The following is a 16,373-nucleotide window of genomic DNA, read 5'->3' as shown; positions in this document are numbered from 1 at the left end:
TATATATATATATGTATGTGTGTGTGTGTATTTGTTTGCTATTCATTTTAGCACACTGTCCCATTCTCAGGTCTAGATTTGGGGCAGTTGGTCCTGGGGACAGGTTGGACAGAAGGGGCCAGAGTGCAGAAGAAGCCAGAGATAAGAGTGAGGCCCAGGCCCCCCCATGCACAGAACATGGACCAGCCATAGCCATGGCTGATGTCATCAGGAAGTCCATACAGGTAGCGGGGGTAGCGGGAGAGCTCAAAGTTGATTCCAGCCACGCACGTGCACAGTGAAATGATGCAGAAGGTTCCTGGAGGAGAGTGGGAAGGGGAGAAGGAGGGAGGAAAAAAAGAAAGAGAAGTTAGAAGAGTGATAGACATACCACTTTCCAAGTCTCCTGAGAAGAGCTGGTGCAAGCAGTAAGGAAATACCTAGGGGAAGATGTTTGTATAGAAAATGTCTTAGTCTAGTGGCTCCATGGGGAAAGAATTGAGTGCCAAAGGAGCCTTGAATACTGATCTGATGCTGAACAGAGCTGTTTGGAGAAACTTCAACAGGAACAGTGTTTTCATTTACAAGCACTCCCTTGGGAACCAGAATGCTTCATGAGACCATGGATTTTTCTGGAATTTTGCTTTAGACAGAGTGAATCATCATGTTTCAATACTTTCTTGGGGAAAAAAAAAGCTTGATCTTTTTGTTTAATTTCATTTTTTCTGTGATGGATTTTGTAGAAGAAAATATTACAAAATACTTCACATATTTGGCTCTGTTGAAACGTACATTTGAAACGACTTGGGAGATTTTTTTCATATTTTTCTTATATAAAAATTTGAAATCTTTCATTACACACCCTTTTTTTAAATACCACTGTCAAAACCTTCAAATCTCTCTCGAAATTCAGATTCTACTCTCTGTATGACTCCAGTCCCAATCTTGATGCCCTCTGCAGTGCTGGGGAAATTTCAAATTATCCTTGTTTTCCATCCCTGCATCAGTATCTAATTTCTTCCTGAGAGCACTGTGAGGACAAGCTTCATGACTCTCTCAGGTGGTAAGTGTTATGGGAAGGCACGTGTGTCAGATGAAACTGAACCTTAGCCCACCCAGATGAGTCCAGTTTTGATCTTTGGCCTCCAGCTTCATCAAAGCTAAACTCTTGAGTTCCTGAAATGTCACAGTTGCCACCCACACACCAAATAATGGATAGCTACAGATGCTACGCATCTGTCTCATGAGATAACAACTGAAGTCATCATAAAGTTGGCAGTTTATTTTTACTCTCTAATTCCTCCCTATGTGGGCTTCTTTGAATTGCCTGAGAGCCCTGGTCACAGAAGGCCCAAGCTGCAGGAGGTACTATGCCTATTGAAATGAACCCAGCCTTCTTGCCTCTCACGGGCACCCAATTAGTCTACAATCAGCTCTCTGGACTTTAGCAAAAGCCTTGCGAGATCCCAAGCTCTGGAGAGGTCTTCAGAGATGTCCTGCACTACTTCAAAGCAGGACAAATGGGGAGGTATCCCTTGCAGAATCTCTTACCGAGGTAGTTTGATTAGAAACCATGCACCCTGTTCTGTGTTTTACCATGTCACTTGGGTTATCCAGTAACACGAAAGTGTCTGGCAAGAATGTGGTTGCTCTCTGTGTGACATGTCAACACGACTAGCACATTGTTGGATTGAGGATAATAGGATCCATCAGAGCTACTGTGCTCTGAGCTAAGCTCCATGGCTCATTTCAAATGGCTGTGGTTAGAATATGACATGAAAGGCCTTTCTTTGCTAGCAAGAACATGATAATTTCAGCTCTCTTGAAATGTAAGATTGTTAAGAGAGGTGGGTGGGAAAATCTGTGCGGCCAGACTGGAGCTGCATTTCCTAAGTACAAAAGGAAAGGAAATAACTTTGTATTTCAAATACTTCCCATGCTTTCATGCTTTGTCTTGGCTGTTTTGATCACAAGCTCTACAATGCACCAAGTGTTGCTTATCTTTGTATTCGAACAGTGCCCAAATATAGTGGCACTCCACCTTGATGGGGGTATTCTGCCCCATAACAAATGAACAATAAGGAAGAATGAGTAACAACAATAGAGAATAAAGCAAATCATGAGCATGAGACTTCTTCAAATAAAGGCTGCCCTGTTCCTGCCCCTTCATGGGAGAATGTGCTAATCCCATGGCGACAAATACTGACTGTGACGCACAACATTAGAGGATGCATAGTACAGCCCTCAGCCAGTCACCCTCCTGTGTTTCTGAAGGATGTTTTGTATGGCACAGTTCTATTCATTACTGACACAAAAATGCTATTTCATACCACCTAGAGGAATCTTTATGGCCATTATACAAGTCCTATGTGTTGTTTGTATTCAGCCAAGCAAGGAATTTCCCACTTGTAGTTAATCAGGCCTCTCATCAGGAGGGTTACTAATGAAAACTGAGTACAGTTACTACCTCACGATTGTTTGGTAACTTCTCCTCATGAACTGGCAACTATAACACAAAGGTTCATCCATGCAAATTGCATGATTGTTGGCCATCATAGTGAAAGTCATGGGTGGAAGTGATGCAGAGGTTAACTTGAAAATGTAACCTGTACTAACCTGGATAAGACACTGAGCTGGGACAGCAGGAGGAAGGAGGCTGTTGCCGCTGCCCATGACACTGCCTGCACTATAGACATGGTGCTTCAGAGGCAGCAGGATTGCAGCAAGTCATGATCACCCCCAACCCTGAGATTCTTTTTCTCCCCAGAAAATAAACTGAGCCCTTATTCACTTTCCTGGCAGGTTCTTGCCATCAGTGAGGTGCCCCCATACGTTGTATTAATGTCCCAGATCCCTGGGCAGCTGCAGCAATGTAAACTTCAATTTCTTTGTGAAAAACATTCCCCATAACTCTGACAGGGGGTAATAAGAGCTCACTGTGGATGTGCTTGTATGCAAGCTGGATGGGGGAGATAAAGACCACCTCCTTCAGCAGCTGTGGAGAGCAGAACGTGCTAAGTTCTTTGTCCTGGGATTTACACATTATCATGCTAAGCGAAACAGTAATGACTGAGACCAGGCAACAGTGGCAGTTGTGACAAAGGAAATTCACATGTCACTGCAAAATGCTTCAGTCAGGTGAGAGATGAAATTTCATGTAAAGCCATGTCTGTGCATAAGAAACTGCTGTTTGACGTGTATTCAAACCTCCATCGTGACTCCTTATTAGACAGCTGGGTTCCTCTTGGGCTGGTTTTGACAGTGCCTGTCCTGCTAACAGACTGATGATCAAAAGCAGGTTGAGCACCTGAGCTATTTTATACCTCGTGGCTATCTTGTGCTTTGCCTTCTTATATATTACTGAAGAAGGATATTAAACATCACACTGAATGTCCCTTCCAATTAGACTGGAAGTTTGTTTAGGACAGAGATGGACTTACTTGTTACAGATGTGTATAAGATTGAGGTCCTTCCATCCTTGCTGCAGGGGCAGGCATGGTCAGAAGAGGGATGGCTGGGAAAGGTAATACCGTTGACGGTCAAAGCCTAATTCGGTGTGGATTACGAGTCAGAGAGCTTTGCTGTAGCTGGTTTTAAGCATAATTATATCAAGCAGAGCTGTGGGGCTCTGCTGCTGGGAATTGCAGATTTTTTGGTAAACGTCCATTTTCTTCCCGATCAGCCCAGCTGTGTGAGGGGCTGCAATGCCTCCGTTTGCAGTTTTCGAACCTCACCTCCAGGGGAGAGCAGAACTGCTTCTGAGTGAACTGATTTAAGCACAGACAGGCTCAAACCATCCATATCAAATACATTTGAATTTTGCCTCACGCTAGTGAACCCTTGAACCATGTCAGAAGCCATGTCCTTTGCCCACAGACCTGGCTCAGCTTCCACAGTGATAAGAGCTTGAGGGATTTCCCAGGGTCTGTGGTGTCTGGTGAGACAAGAACTGCTGCCTTTCTTAGATATACTGCAAATGAAGGTGAGACTTCGTGGTGCTAGTGCGCAAACAGACCCCGCTGGCAGGAGCTTCATCTAAACATCCTTCTGCCTAGGATCAGGGCTGAGGTGTCAGACTAGCTTCAAGGAGGCATCACCAATTTGAAGTCAAGGGAAATCCAAAAAGCCTGTAATTAAAATGATCCAGGCACCAAGCCCACCTCTGAGACCCTCCTCTCTACAAATAATTTTTCTCATTATTTGGAAAACATTTCTTCCATGTCTGGTGGGAAGATGCTTGTTTCTCTCCCTTCACCCCACAACAGGCAGAAATGACTCACAGTGCTGTACAAAGTAAACAAACCCAAAATCCTCATTCTTCTCCCCTTCTGGGTTTGGGTTTTGTTTTTTTTGTCAGAGATGGAAATGTCAAGTATTACTTATGAACACTAATAGATAAAAAAAGAAGCAGAAAGGTATGGATTTTAAGATGTCCTCTGAAACCATGCAGTTCTCAAATAAATGCAAATCTCTGCCTTTTAAAGTATCCCTAGCAGCTGCGATTGATGGCAATTTGTGGCCACTAATGTCTTCGGAAGGAGTACTGTTTATTTAATTATCATCACTTTTTTATTATAGGGTTTTGGGAGAAAAAAATCTCAGAAGTGAAACAACATTATCTTTACTTTCCCTCTGCCCTACTAGCTTTTATTATTGTCAAGGTACGTCAAACAAACAAATAAAATGAGGTCTGATCCTAGAGTGGAGTGTGTACCATTAGCTATTTAAATTATATCACAATCAAATGAAATTATTAAAGAATAAACCAAATTCCCTCCCAACACAGTGATGACAAAAGCCTTTTGGAGGGAGCAGCTTTGCAGTAAACTCCTTCTGTGCATGGATTAAACGGCTCAGCAGCATGCAGCTCTTGAGAGCACTTTATTGCTCTGTGCATACACGCACAGAATATAAATTATTGCTTAATTATGTACTGTTCCATCAGAGGCAGCTTGCAGCATCACCGATAGGTTGCAGAATAGCCAGGGGTTTACTGGAAAATTGTCCTTATAAAAAAGGCTGAGATGGAAGGGTAAGTCTGACTGGGTGATGGAGATTTAGTGTGGTGCCCTTGTGAGACCGTATGCGCACCTGGGTTGGAACTTCATGCATTTTTATTTTATACCATGAGCCAGAGTAAAGTGCAGGGTCTGTAGTGGTGCTGTGATATTGCATTATAGCTCTGTCAGAATGTGGTTTGCATTTGGCCTTTGGCCTCCTACTTCAAAACGTACCAGTGGCATCTGCACCGCACCAGAGCTGTGAGCCTGCTGCATGTTACTTCAGCAGCAGTGCCTGTCTATTGAACTGCCACCGCACAAGCCATCATAAGTTATGACACCAGAGGACTATGCATCCTGTCAGGACTGCAAACACTTAATGGGTACCATCCTTAAGCTCATGTAAATCAGCATGGTATGTGGAACAATATTACAGCAGTTGAGGGCTGGTCTCTGGTTTGCTATACTGATGTAACTGACATTCAGTCTATATTGCACATTACAGCATGCTGCAGATTTGCACATGGTGACATTTCTGCTACCGTATACCATGGTGTGTGGAACTGTACTGGGAGAGGATATCCATGCTGTGCATGGCAGGCAGTGATCACCAGCTATGAGCAAGCACCCCCTGAAGTTGGCATGTAAGGCAAAAGAAACACTGCTTAGCTAAAGACACATTGTTTTGATGAAATGATCTGGGGAGGAACAGGGAGTTGATCAAAGCCTGAGTTGAATAACCCTCTGATTACTTTAGCAATGCTGATTCCTATGACCCATCCAAAATAACTTAGCAGTAATAAAGTGACTTGACTACTTGACTAAAGCCATTAAGCAAAAATAATGGCTCATGAACTTGCAGCCACAACAGAGGAAGCAGCAAAATTTGTGCCAGTTGTAGTAGTGGAATGTGATTCAGTATTTTACTGGGAACAGAAGGGAAAGAAGAGGATCTCTTAATGTCAAAATGAAGAAACACCCTAATCAAAGGCTAGTGAAATTATCTCTGTGCTGGGAAGCACCGTGCTTGGCAACATGCAGAGGCTGCTGGCAGGTTTCTTTCATCCCCTGCAGTACAGACCTCCCAGGATGGCCCAGACAGAGGCTAAAACATTAAATGGAAAGGGGCACTGGAGGTCTGAGCAAACTTGAATAACTCCATCACATCTCAGATTTGCCGGATGACAAGACACATAAGTTTAGTATCAAACTGTTCCTCAGGCAGGTGCTTCTCAGCCTATGCATTTTCCAGAGCTGAAGGGAAACTTGTGGGGTCAGGCTGGGTTTGCCTTACTGTAGGATATCTCCCTAAGCATGGAGAAACCATGCACCACATTGCATTTGGTCTTTTAGCAACCAGGTCATTCTGCCTCTCTCCATGTAAGGTCTTTTTTTTTCCAGTCAAAAAAATGGAACCTCTCTCAGAAAGAGAAGGAGCCTCAGAGGGTTTGTGGAATCTTTCTTTTGTGGAAAATCTTAAGTTGCTGAAAAGTCTTCAGACAGATGTTCTTCAAGACAAGTGAAACTGGAGGACAGACACAGCACAAATTCAGTGCAGCCTTCTTCCACATTGCCTAGTGTGTGCCTCTAAAAACACTCTTAAAGGGAATACTTCTAGTGCTTTTTAAAGGTGTGTACTCACCTTTTTAATACTTTTGTTTGCTTGAAGGCACTACTTAAAGAGCCATTGGGAGCTCCTGGTGATGGTGGTGGCTACCTGATTTGGGTATTTTCCTTTGAGTGCTGAAGAGAAGCCTATGCATTCATTTTTTCAAGTGACCAAAGGTTCTATCACTTTTTGGTGGTAGAACTTTCTGTTGTTTGTACTGAATGTGAACTGAGGATCTGTGCTGCAAAAGGCTCTGGGCTCTATTAGTGTTTCCCTGGGCTGATCTGCCAGGAACAGAAAAATTCTTTGTATATGTGCTCAGTGACACAGTTCTTGAGATATAATAGCCAGAAATCAAAATGTGATGTAATTGTCTTGTCAGCAAGAACCACTTAGCGCAGATCACCCCTACGAAGTTTACATCATTCATGTGAATGCTTGCAAGCAACAAACTACCCTGGCGCTGTACTGCCTTAAAGGATCACATGCTGAAATCTTTCCTACTGCAGAGGAAATACCTCTGCCGCCTCTGTAGCCCCCACAAGGACATTGGCATGACTTGTCTCCCCATCCCCTGGAAGAGCCAGGTTGGGCAGAAACGAGGAAGGCCTCACTCGTCTAGTTTCTGCCAGGTCCAGCTGCTTTTTCTGTTGAATTTCCAGTAGCCAGATGGACTCTATCCAGGCAGATTAGACCAAGCAAGTGTAGCAATGATTTGTCCAAGGGGAATGTTGTTTTTCTAAGCTGACAACCTGAGGAGCCAAGAAGGTGAATGTAAACCTTGCTACGGCCTCTGCATTTAACAAGGTCTGCTACACACAGAAATGCACACCCATTTCTCTCTCTAAAGAATTCTTTCTATCTAGCAAATCTTGCCAATATTAGTCTTCCTTCTGTTACACGTGAAGTCTTCTTTCCTCTCTGATGCCAGGCATGCAAGGAAATCACCAAACTGGTTTTGGGTTTGGTGGTTGGTTTTTTTTAATTTATAAAAACCAGCCCAATAATAAATGCCACTTTTGTTTTCATTGTCTTCCTTTGGCCTTGATGTGTTTTGCCATTGGAATTCAGAAGGCAGTAACAGATCAAAGACCTGGTGACATTATTAAGGGGTAAGGAACAACCGCAGAATTTTAAAATGCACATAACTTGGTTTCCAGGGCTGTGGGTGGGAGAGTCTTTTGTATTTCTATCGGATCAGTCTCCCCAGCTTTGCTTCTACTTGAATTCACTTTCTGTCAGCCCCCCCCCCCCCAAACTCCCCCCCCCCCCCAAGATCTACTGACATCCCTGAGAAGCAAGCTACATTTAATATCCCTTTTAGACTACGCTACGTTTTCTGTTCTTGTTACTCTAGAAGGTACTGTCAGTACCTCCCATGCTGGTGAGGGAGAAATTACAAGTCAGTATAGCTGACTTCAAATAAACACGCACAGGAATATGAACAGTTCTTTTTGCTGAAAAGCCAGAGTGAGCTGACTCCTTAATTTACTGTACACCAAGTTCAGAGAGACTGATTTGAGACTGAAAAACAATGAGTTTGGCAATGCATGTACGCTACTTGTCCTGCTCTTGCTTCAGACTATAAGATCTCTGCACCTCATTACAAGTCTTTCTTCTCCATCTCCTAAATGCCAGTGCTCTTCTGTGATCAGGTATCTTGCCAGGATTGCTCGTGTTGCTATTTCTCCCCCAGTGTGTAAGCACACATCTAGGAGCATCAGAAACAAGCCAGAGGGAAAAAAAATTCAACACATTTGAAGGCTGACTTTGAAGTCAGCTGATAACGTTTCCATGGAGATCAAATGCTATGGAGTTGACAATGAGTTCTCTCATTGTGCCTTTCCTTCCAGGAAAAACCCCACCTCTAAATGACTACACCCTGCAGTACAGCCGTGCTACTGATTTGAAAAAAACTCTTTCTATATACCACCCCCATTCTGTTATGGCAGTGTTGACTCTTAGGTCCTGACTTTTCATGGCTAGGCCTGCCAGTATAGACCTAAAGAATTAGCTAAATTCCTGAGGTATTGGAAAAAATTGAAAATAATATTCTGTGAGAAGAAGGACCTAACTCTCTCTTGAATTTATGCTGTTGGAGATGCAAAGATGGGTGTTATGATTCCCCCTGAGGAGTATTATAACACAAAATTATAAAAGGGCATTCCAGTGGCCAGTGCACAGTGACACACAGATACCTGTACAGTGAAAGCAGGTGATCTTTCATATTTCCAGAGAGTCTCCTATTCCCTTTTCAAAATGGGTGCCAGCATTAATAGATAAATGCAGCATGTGTTCTCAGTGCACCAGTAAGCACAGATAAGTACTAGCAGTAGAGATGTAACACACTATCCTAGCTCTGCCTAGGATATTGTGAGCCTTGTCGTGCCATCAGCTGAGCAACTGCTTTCTAGCTTGCAAATGCTAAACAGGCCACCTTGGCATCGTATTAAGTCCCCAAAAGATGGTGAGGGGGCTGTCTGTTTGCATGGATCATTTCCCAAATGTTTATTTTGGGAGTGAAAATAGGAAATTAGATAATATCCAAAAGGAAAGTCATACCAGTTTCTAAAAACTGATTACAAATGGTTAGTTGGTCAGGATGAAGCACTCCCAATCCAATCCATGTATGCGAGTATGTCCAGTGGACCTCTATCCGTATGTGGACATGTATCCATCAGTGACCAGTTTTGAAATACAGAAGAAGGGCCACTCTTTAAGCCCTGGAAACATAGCCTATAACAGGACCAAGGAACATCATCTGCAACTCCATCTGTGAGGGATGCCACAAGCTATGCAGGAGAAAGCTGTTAGAAAAGAGGGACTAAAAATTCCTGAAAGTGATGGAAAAGGACATTTTTAAAAACAGGCTGACTCTTATTACCTTCATATGCATGCGCTTGGCTTTGTTACGTTACTGCCAATGGGCACTAAGGCACAAAGCCTGCATGGCTGCTCTGAGCTCTGGGTCTCATCACAGGTCCATAAAGACCTTCATCAGCTCCTTTCCTGTCTTCTGCAACACCCTTGTAATGTGTTTGAGGGTTTTAAACAGTCAAGAGCCTTAGAGAGGTTTAAACATTTAAAACCTATTAATGCTGTACATTAACTCAAGTTCATTCCAATTCGAGGCCTTAAATCACTTTAGAGCATAATGCAAAATTTAACCAAAAGCACAAGTAGGAACAAGAGCGTACGTGTGTGGTGTGGGAAGCACAGCAGAGAGAGGACTGACCTTGTCCCCCTGAGGCTTGTTTCAGACTTTCATAACCAATTTATGGCATCTCATGATACAAACCAGCCTTTGTCTCCATCTGGAGGTCAATCCACATAAATAAGTTCTTACAGTGGTCTGCAAGGAGTTTTGCTGAATTCTTAAGTTCTCTGCAGTCATCACTAATTTAGTATCTCCTGCATGATCAGCATCTCATTTTTTTAACAGTGATCCAACATTTTTTGAATTATAAATACTTTTCAGAGTGGCAAAGAGCATTACGCCTTTGTGAAAGCTATATTTATGCCAAGCTTCATAGCTCAGATTACAGCCACTTATTGTAGACGTCTTCTTCTAAAGATTGCGTGCATTTGCATTTGCCTTTCCATATGGAAGAAAGATTTTATGTAAGCTCTCTAGTGCTATTGTTTTCGGGAAAGAAGTACAAGAAACTGGATTTTCAAAAACTCATGTTGTGGAAAAGAAAAAAATAAATATGACCATGGAAAATATCTTCCATTTTCAGTGTTGTCATTGATCATGTCACCACAAGTGAATATTCTGAAGGGTGGGTAGAGACCTTGATTATCAGTGAAAAATAGAAATCCCAGGTGCCACGTGAGACTCACTGTATTTCCAGATGAATTCCAAAGCTTGTCTTTTACTTTCCCTTTTTGTTTATCTTTCTCTTTGCCTCCTCTTGGCAGCTGCTATGAAGGTACTTTGCAAGTGCCTAGGAGATGCCAATCACAGAGCTTTGCGTTACACTTGCTGTATTAAATTGCTCCATTTTTGTTTCTTAAATTATTCAGCAGCAGAATGATTATTTTGAGATGGCAGGACCAAATCATGTAGAATAAACACTCTTATTTTCTTCTGCTATGTGCTATTTTCAAAGTACAGTGAGTTAAATTTGGGACTCAAATGACTCAACAGCTGGTAACGATCCATGGCTGCAAATACACAGATGCCTTAGTTGTCATCTACTAACATATGCACAGCACAGGCAAAGGAAGCACAGCACACAAGCTTGGGGATTTTGAAGACAAGACTCTCTGTGGAGGTGGGGAGTAAAAGAGGATACAGACATGTGCAGCGTGTCTGTACTGACAACTGTGCTGCACGGGCTCCCAAGCCGTTTTGAAGTCCCACTTTCTGATAGGGTTTGCATCCCTTAGTATCATCCTGGTCATCAGCTCCTGGACACAGTGAGCAGTGGTCTGGCAGCTGTTGGGCTCTAGGAGGCACTGGCCCAAAGCCCTGAGTGCATCCTTGTCCTCCCAGTGCCTTGTGACAGGCCCGCATCAAGCGTGACATAGCTGGGGCAAGAGAAGCTCATCCAGTGTAAATGGTCATTTCATCCTCTGGCTCTGGGGCTCATAAAGCAGCTTGTTGCCTTATGCCTGGATTGAGGGAAGGCATATTTTGGAAATACTTCTGAGAAGGGAGGAGAATAGAAATGATTTATACAAGGTTGTTTCTCCCTAGATTGGAATATAAAATCAGAATGCACTCGTAACATTCATAAGTGGGTTGTTCTTTGTTTCTTTAATAAACATCCTTTCTTGCCTATCTGAACTAAAGCATTAAATTGTGCCAGCACACCTACATAACTTTATTTTTTCTCCCCTCTCACACATCTTTCTTGCCTGCTTCTCTCTGCCACAGCAGCCAGCACTGGAAAGAATAGACGTTCACCTCTGCTCTGGGAAAAGGCTTAAAGCTTTTGTAACCCTGACCTAAGTCCTGTGAGTACGGACAAGCTGCAAAGAGCACTCTTAGGTAGATCAGTAGAAACCTGCATCAATGGCAAAAGTGGAGCTGGCAAATGGTGCTCGAATCCCCCAGATTGGCAAATCATCATTGGAGAGGAGGGAGGAGAGCAGAATGAAAGAAATTCATGATGTTTCTGAAAGCAAATGCTGGGACAGAAAATGAGAGAGCAACAACTCCATAGCACTGCTGTGTGTGTACAGCAAGACTTTCAGGCATTTCAGTGCCAGTAAAAAAGGGAATTTCAGACTCCCAAGCAGAGCCCCAAGCCCAGTATTTCATGCAAAAATGTCACTAGGCAAAGACAAGAAATGAGCTGCTGTGTGAGACTACAAGTCATTTTATTACAGATCTGCATGGTGAAGCTAAATCACATGAATAAGGGCATTTAACAGCTGGAATAATTTCCAAATAGACTAATTAGAGACTGAATTATTAATGGTGAAATTTATAATTGGCTCAAAGCAAGGTTACAGCAAGAAACATGCTTGACTTTGCAAAGAATAATGAATATTTGCAAGGCTAGTAAAATTATATGCTTCTCTAAGGAAACTGTTAGTAAATGGGGAAAAACCCCTAAAGTGATCCTAAAGTGCATGTCACAAGACAAAACTGGCAGAGACCAGATAAGAGGGGAGAGAACAGGTAATACAGTAAACAAGTGCAGAGATGATTTATTGAATTTATTTGCAGTAAATTTGGAACAAAATAAGACAACGCAGTAGTCTCTCCCCGAAGGGCTACCTTGTTAGGCATGCAGTAAACCCCCTCTCTATTTCACTGGAATGTGTTCTCAGTGCAAATTACAGACTTACAAAAGGAAATACATGAATGTGCAGCTGAAGGACAGAGCTCTGATAAGGATGATAAAATGTTGTTCCTTGTTGGTCTTTTAGTACATTACAAGGGCAAGTGACGTAGCTTTGGCCAGGGATATAACCTGGCCAGGGATAATTTTGTGCACAAGCAAGTACCAGAGCAAGGTGTTGGAAGTGTCACTTTATATTTCCAGCTGGGACAAGGGACAGCAGTTCATCAGGGAGGTGCACCAGCTAGGGAAGGGGAGGAGGCAACCACTGCCAAAACACTGGAGTGTGCCACCATGGGGCAGCCGTGCCACCCCACTTCCCTTGTGGCAGACACTGATGTGGAGGAAAGGAGTTTAGGAGCATTTAGGTGCAAAGTCAGCCCAGCCCTCAAAACTACAAATAAAGCAAGGCACATGCTCTATGAAAACAGCTGACTGAAATGGAATCAGAGCTGAACTGGGAAAACAACAGATTATCAGAGGTTGGCTTTAAAAGCTGATTTTATAAAGCAAGTACAATAACAGAAGGTGTGGTGAGGCTGGGTTTGCGTGGTTGTGGAAAGACAACCAACCTAGCAAAATCTGAGACGCTGAAGCAAGAAAAACCTATGGATGAATGTACTGGTGGAAAACCCAATAGTTGGATGGACATATAGCTTGTCTGCTTATCATAGAATCACAGAATTGTTAGGGTTGGAAAGGACCTTAAGATGATACAGAAAGTATTCTTAAACACGTTGATGAAGAACTAAAAGAAGGGATTCCTGAAGATACAGGAATTTGCCTTGGTACAGTTGCCAGTGTGCCAGTTCACAGCATCCTGGGCTGTTACAGATGCTTCTAAGGTTCCAGAATTATTATAAAGTGATAAAACTACTGGATGGCATGCGCAGTATGGAGCTTTTACTGATGCACAGATTTTCAATCATTTCATGTATTTACATGTAGAGAAAATGCAAGAAGCTGCAAGATGATGTGCTTGGAGTCATGTATAATTTGAGTATGACCCACTTCTGTAATAGAATTATACAGTCTCAAGTAAGATGCATAAAATGAACTACTCTTAGTGAAACATAAGAGAACAATTCCAAATGGAGAAACTCTCGAGAAGAGAAACTCTCCCACCTTGCAGGATAAAAGGTACAAGAGGCTATGCAGTAGTCCCATCATGCAAAATGAGGTCAAAACCAGTAAACATAATTTGCAGTATCCATCTAGCTCTGTACAAGATGAAGGACTGAAAAACATCCTACTGTGGTCAGGCAAATGCTGTTGCTCGAGATAAGGAATCCAAGTACAAATTCTGCAATAAATACGGAAAATTATGCAAAAGAACTTTGGAAGCCATAAGAGACCTGCGGTTGCTGTTGATACAGATATATTTGGACTAAGCAGAAAAGATGAATTATTAATAGTTTTTAACTTGTTACAAAACATGTTGAATAACAGTGTAAACCACACTCTAAATCACCATTTACATGTCCTGGATTCCAGATGAGCTAATACCAGATAACGGCCTGCATTTTGCTAATGACTTATTTCGGCAATTTGCTTGAGAAATTACATCAAGCACACTAAAACAAGTACTTATTAGGCACTGCCACATGGGCTAGAAAGAAGACAGTTCAGTAAATATAATAAAGAACCAGAGGTCCAAGGAAACCATGTCTGGTCTTGTTAGATTATCACAGCACATTTCTCAGTGCTCCACTGAGATTTCCTGTTCAAAGAATTATGGGCAATAAGGGACAAAACCCATAGATATGGGAAGCCAGCAATGTTTAAGCATTACAGAAGAGCTATTTGTCTAGAAATTAAAACAGAGCAAACGCTACAAACAGAGGCAAGACAAGCGGTGTTGCAAGTGGAAGGGAAAGTTAAATTTCAGACTGATTATATAGCTACCAAGTTAACACAGTCTCCTCTCATCTGCAATGAGGTCAGCTGCCGTCAGCCTGCCTCCTAAAGCATTTTTCCTGTTACCGGACCAGAGAAAAAGTTAGGTGCAACTAAGAGGCACCCTGTGCATTTTGAGGACCAATAAGACAACATGTTGACAGCATTTACATTGTGACAGAAGTAACAGCTTTGTAGTCAAGCACCATCCAGTTTAAAGGTTCAAATTAAAAGGTTTTTTGGCTGTGGAAGGATTACCTATGTAACATGAAATAGCCTGAAAACATTGACAGCTACTGACTTTTAGATTAGATGGTAGTAGCTGTGTATTTTATTAACTGACTGCTTCAGTTTGTAGATGTTACTTTATGCACCTTTGCTGTTAAAAGAAATTGGGAATGCTATAGCAGTTGCCACTGAATTGTGCAAAACAGAGAGAGTAACCTTTTGTAAACCTGACTCACGTGTCTGTGGTGAAGCAGAAAATACATTTGATCTCCTCCCAACACATCTTTATTAAAAATATCACACATCTTGACAGAATTTGGCAGATAAAATAATCTGGTGCCTCTCACTTCAGTTAGTTTCAGATTGCAACTGCTGTATCTTGTTATTATTTTGTACATGCAAAGAGCACGCTACTATCAGATAGCTTCTCTACTTGTATAGGTACTTCCACACTGTGTTCAAGTCAAGTATGAACCTCCTGTTAAGCAGTTTCAAGCAATGGGCTTTTCATGGCATGCTGTGCTCTTCTTGGTTTTGAGACCTTGAGTCATTCTTGTAGCTCTTCTGCAAAACTCTCCCTATCTTTCCACATCCTTCTTTAGCAGAAACACCAGATTAGGATATCCAGAAATAGTTTTGCTTTGCCCAGAGATAACCTCACCTCATGCTCTTATTGTATATTCCCAGCAAAACTGGCACATTTAGCAGCTGCATTGTGCTGAGAGCTGCTGTGCAGCTGGATGATCCCAGCACCCATGATCCCAGAGCCCTTTTCAGAGTCGCTGCTTTCTGAGAGGCAGTCTCTCATTCCGCCAGGATGACTGACACTTTTTGTTCCCAGTTGCATGACCTTGGATCTGTCTCCACTGAAATGTGTATTGTTTGAGCATACCAAAGATGGCTTTGTAAGCTATGAGTGACCGTCCCATTATGCATGGTTACACTGGGTCTTGTTTCACCTGAAAACTTTTATCAGCCATCTTTCAAATCACTGACAAATCACAAATAACAGTAAGCCAAAACGTAATCTCTGCAGATGCACTAGAAACTCTGCCGTATATAGTAATAGTTTCCAATTAGTAAACAAGACTTAGCTAGTTTGTAATAAATTTAAGTTTTCTGTATTTAATATAGTCCTAATGTATTAATCTGAATGTTGTGCTGTAGTAAATTAAATATCACATAGATATCTGAGCATATTAAAGCAAAATAGCCCCCTGTGTAAACTAAGCTTTTAATTACATGAGAAATACTAAGCTAATTTAGGAGACCCATTGCCCAGAAAGTATCGACACCCACAACAAACCATTTACAGAGATCCACACATAGATCAGTGTGTGCTTGCACAAGATACTAGCAGACTTCAAATGTGTTTGTGGGCATTGAGGGCGCTAATGTCTATGTTACCAGCACCAACAGCACTGGAACATAAACACCTGTTACTTGAGCACTTAAATCCTCTTCTGGGACTACAGAAGCTTTCCTGTATTTCACACACAGCTGTGTCACACCACAGTACAGATGAACAGGCAACCAAACGTGCTGAAGTGATGATCTGCCTAGGGGGGCAAAAACCCAGCCAAACAAAAACCACCAGCAGAGAAAAGAGAAGAGAAATAGGGCTGTTCAGCTTTGAGACATTTACCCAGTGCTGCGTTTGGGACTTAACTCTCACACCCTGCATTTCAAGTGTGCTGTGAAACTTGCTGATGGCAGGAAGTTGGGTGGCACCTGTAGTAAGAAAGGCTGGAATATTACAGGGCAGATGTAGGCTGACCTTGAGGGCTGGTGTAGTTGGAATAGGATGAAGCTCAAAAGCACAGAATACCAGGGCATGTGCCTGGGGAGTAATAAACAGAACCTCTG

At 42.4% G+C, this 16,373-nt stretch overlaps 1 protein-coding gene across 1 annotated transcript in view; it reads right to left on the bottom strand.

Moving 5' to 3' along the window:
- TMEM178B (transmembrane protein 178B) overlaps positions 1-16,373 on the bottom strand; it is a gene marked incomplete at its 5' end in the record, with an annotated part of 149,728 nt that continues 133,355 nt past the window's right edge. Inside the window, one exon of the mRNA XM_010024844.1 lies at positions 1-298. Coding sequence (XP_010023146.1) covers positions 48-298 — 251 coding nt within the window. The remainder of the gene's footprint in view (positions 299-16,373) is intronic.

This window comes from Nestor notabilis, unplaced genomic scaffold, assembly GCF_000696875.1.
Source record: "Nestor notabilis isolate BGI_N333 unplaced genomic scaffold, ASM69687v1 scaffold9512, whole genome shotgun sequence".
Classification (NCBI taxonomy): domain Eukaryota; kingdom Metazoa; phylum Chordata; class Aves; order Psittaciformes; family Psittacidae; genus Nestor; species Nestor notabilis.
Note: the sequence above shows the minus strand (reverse complement) of the source record. Positions and strands in the feature narration are given on the sequence as shown.